Genomic DNA, 4,391 nt, shown 5'->3' on the forward strand with positions numbered 1-4,391 from the left:
TCCAGTTAAAATAGTACTAATTAAAATGCATATGTATTGTATAAGTGCATGCACAAGTGAAATCACTAAATGTTCCCTAATACATGTAATATAACATGTTTGCCTATAATCCTTTACTAAAATATTTGATTTCTCTAAAGTCAAACTGGAACGAAATTTTTATGAGGTCACAAATGTTTGTTCACATATTTTTTTACACTCATACTATTGTGTGATGACATATTTGAAAGTGCCACTTAGTATATATCCAGCTTGATAGAAATGAGTTTGCAGTGTTGCAACCAAAAGAAAAAGTAACAAGAAGTGCAACAAATGTAACTATAAATGAAGCAAGTTTGTGATGGAGTAGAATGTAACCTAAAAAAAGGAACACATACAAAAAAAAAATCAAGCATTAAAGATTCAAACTGACCTGTAAAATGACTGGAGAACACAGAACAGCGCACAGGTGTGCGCTAATCAATTGATATTACCTCATCATTGAGGTTAACATCTCCTGAATTGCGTAGCTGAAAATTAATAGCCTTATTTGGCATATTCGTGATCACTATGGGAAACCAGCAAGCAAGTTCACTAGAACTCGGGCCCGACTCGCGGTAATAGACTTCGCCGTCCGGCGCAAATGTACGAGCATTTCATTGATGAATTACCAATTACTATACAACATCACTTTAGGAAAATGATGAATTTTTTTAATAAATGATTTGTAAAACATTTTAGAACATATTTAAATATTTTATATCAGTGCAAGGTCCACAATAAAAATTTCCAAACAAAAAAGGTATGATTTATAAACATAACATTTTTTGTTAGAGATGCCTTAAAAAAAAGAAAAAGCAAAAAGTTTAAAATATCAAAGTTTAATCTTGCTTTAGCAAATAAAGCTCTTTCTGATTTTTAACATTCTTTATTCAAGCACTCCCCCCCCCCCAAAAAAAACCCAAAAAATAAAACAGTATGCTGCAGTACAGCCAACGTGATTCTTTTTAGATTAACTAAATTGCTAAAAAATGGGACTAACCAACAGATTCTCAATAAATGATATTGCTTTTTCAAGACTTACAGCTCAATGTGGTGGAAATTCAGAAATTTGAAACCCCATTGATACACATGAAATCAAGTTTTTTTTTTTTAAGTACAGACTAGAACTGTGGCAGCAGATGAATTTCAGGATATAGTGAAGGCACAACTAAGCGTGTCATTGAAATCTTTCACCCCTGATGATACTCAGGAGCAAGCAAGCACATGTTAGGAAGAGCTCATGTGACATATGATCTGATTGTGAAAGGTGGACTGTTTGAATGCTGGTATTTCAATGAAGTGTTCAAGAAATATATGATTGAGGAGAAATATATCTATAATATTTATTTTAGTTTAAGAATTATACTAAATAGGTTATTGTTTGTTATTTGTAATGTTATGAATGAATACGCGGAACCAACAATTTCTGTGTTATTTTAGGCGTCATATAATTTATTGCATTTCTGAATGCATTCCTAGGTTTAAAGCCCCACCTTTTATAAAGGGTGCATATATAATCCTTAAGTCAAAAATTTTGATAAACATTTATTTACGTTTGTAACTCTTGAATAAAATGAGGGTTAAAGAAGTTTGCCAAAAAATTCGCAGGAAATCGCTGCACAAGAGTACATGAATGTAGTCTATCAAGTAAAGTTTGTGAATGGAATTGGGAAAAACAACTGACTAATACTTTTTCAAGTTGTCTAAAAAAGGCAGGTGAGTCAGGAGGGAGGTGGTTCAACTTTTTTCAAATGGTATATTCTGCTGTGCAATCTGATGACTGGTAAAATGTTCTGAATTGTACACAAAACTTTCAGCAACAGCATTAAAAATTGGCTTAAATAGCATCAGGTTCCAGCTTCAGTAATGCATGATATGGCTAAAAGCTTCTGGCAACATTGTGGAGACGTTTTTAGATACAGGCATTTCCAAAGCTTCAATAAACAAAGGGATCATTGTAATTAAACTCTGTGAATCCCAATAAACCTTTAACAAGTTTGTCATCTGTAAAGTTAGGTACGTAATTTACAGAACACTTGCATAGTCTCCCATATCTTTTGACTGTTTAGGGCCAGTAAAGAGTCAAGTACAGAGCTTGTTAACCTGGGATTGAATTGTTTTGATAATGAATATGCAACTTTGTGCATTTGGTTTATTAAGTGTTCATATTTATTTCTATCATCCAATTCAGCTTGTAATATTCTATGTCACTGTTAATTCTTTTGGTGTCCACATGTCAACTTTTGTATATTGCATCTTATCCATAATTGGCTGTACAATAAAAGAATAGTCCTTCAGTTGCTTACAAGCTTTCTTCTAAAATACAAAGGTATTCAACAGTCATCTGTCCTCTAATAATGCACTCTTGACATTCAGACAATGAACCTTTCAAAATGGTACCATGACTGACCATTCCAAGCTGAATAAGTGCTTTCAAAATGTTTACTAGACTATATGTAGAAAGAGTTTGAGACCCTTCTTCCAATTTACACAGTATAGCTTTAAAAGTCTTGTTTTCAAACACCTCATCTAAATTCAAAATTTGTCCAGTTTTGGATTGTATGTCAACTATTTTAAGCAGAGCTTCAGCAATCATGTTGTCCATTTTATAGTCAGTAGATCCCAGCAATTTAATTACTTGCTTGGTTGAGCTGAGGCCACAAAGCTGTGCTAAAAGTATTTTACATCAATTTGCATGTTGTTTGTTGCAAAAGTGCTTGATCCTTCTGCAGGAGAGTAAACAGGAATAGAGTCTCTGGTAAAAAAAAGGTATGCCGAGTTGAATTATTTTTTTCTGATATGTTTGAAAAGGGCCTAGTTGTTTATTGCAACTTTGTAGACAATTTTTGTTAAGGATGAACAGGTTAAAATGTTGATTAATTTCATAAAAGCCATGCCAAACTGTAAAAAAATGTATCCACTAAAAAAAAGACAGATTAGAAATACAAATATCAAAGTATATTTAGTTTTGGATAAAGGGACAATAAAAAGTGTCAGCTTTTTATGGCTGCTTATGTCCCTGCTGGAGAGAATAAACTGTACTGTTGCTACTGGTGGGTACCGTCTCTGGTACAGTAAGAAATAGAAAATATTTTGTCACAGGAACTAGAGGGAAGGAAGAGGTGAAAATTTTTCAATTGAAATGTTTTTTCCAGCCTTGGAGAGCTTTAATTAATCAGGCCCTTCTTCTCTAGAATAGGATAGGATAGCATTTTACCACTTGCAACAGAGACAGCAAAAAACAAATTTGAATTGTAGTTTTAATTCCTACATACCAGTGGTGTCAGTCACATGTACAGAAGTTAGAGGTTATAAGGTCTGCATGGCTGAAGACCATCTTTGTTTTGTAGATTAATACATAACAAATTGTCTATTTCTTCCTAAAATAGAGCAGATTTGAATCTGAACTCCAGTCTTACCTTTCTTTTATCAAATTTGTAGAGTCCTCTCCCATAAGCGTGCTCTAGTTTGCATGCAATTGATGTAAGAACTTGAATATGATCTGGTGTTAGACTCTAACACTCCACTGCATGGAAGTTGTATACTGTTGATGGAAGAAATAACCCAGGGAGATAGTCAACTGTGCTGCAGTTTCTATGTGCTAAAAAGAAGGAGTGAAAGGAAAACTCCTGTTTCCCTTATGTTATCCCCTTTCTTGAAAGCAGTATCTTTACTAAGTCCTAATTAGCTAAATAATCACACAGATCCTAAATAACAAGATATTTATTAACAGAGAAAAGAATTAACAAATTATCAACAATTATTCTAAATAAGCTCAATAATGATTACATAGTCAAAGTAAAATGATACGTTACGCAAGGCGCCCATCCCTGCACCTTGGCTGGGTTCCAAAAATATTGGAGAGAGGGTAAGAGAGAGGCAATAGGAGAAAAGCAAAGAGATATCAGAGGTATATGAGGTATAAGAGAGCGATTTGTGGCTATTGTCCCTTCTTATAAATCTCCAGGACCCCTGGCCACATTCAGCCACACCAATGCATCCACCTCTTACTCAGGTGTCCTCCCGCTTCTGGAAGTACACTGCTCACAGGTGCCCACTGATATTCTCTATTGGTGTCACTGTTGCATTGGGGGCAAGTCCTCTGACTCAGCTGAAATCAGGTATAAGGACTCAGTTAATATCATCAGTAAGCAGGTATATTTATACACCAGGCAGGATTATTGGAGAAGTCTTTGAAGTAGATGCTTCCATACACAACCCCCATACCTCACACCAGGTATGGTGTGATCTTCCTGTTCAAGGAGGTGTTAACTTTCCTTCTAGTTCCTTGGATGCAAACCCCAGCTGGAGTGGGAAAAATTGAAAATGGAATATGCATAAGTGCTGATTTTATACAATTCATGTTGTAC

At 34.7% G+C, this 4,391-nt stretch overlaps 1 protein-coding gene across 1 annotated transcript; it reads right to left on the reverse strand.

The window, feature by feature from the left end:
* Positions 1–1,570: 1,570 nt before the first annotated feature.
* On the reverse strand, positions 1,571–2,617 carry FASTKD3 (FAST kinase domains 3). The gene is given in 6 exon segments (XM_072413169.1): positions 1,571–1,768; positions 1,771–1,965; positions 1,967–2,069; positions 2,071–2,229; positions 2,231–2,311; positions 2,313–2,617. Coding segments are annotated over 6 exon segments (1,041 nt in total).
* Positions 2,618–4,391: the final 1,774 nt, after the last annotated feature.

This window comes from Pyxicephalus adspersus, chromosome 5, assembly GCF_032062135.1.
Source record: "Pyxicephalus adspersus chromosome 5, UCB_Pads_2.0, whole genome shotgun sequence".
NCBI lineage: Eukaryota > Metazoa > Chordata > Amphibia > Anura > Pyxicephalidae > Pyxicephalus > Pyxicephalus adspersus.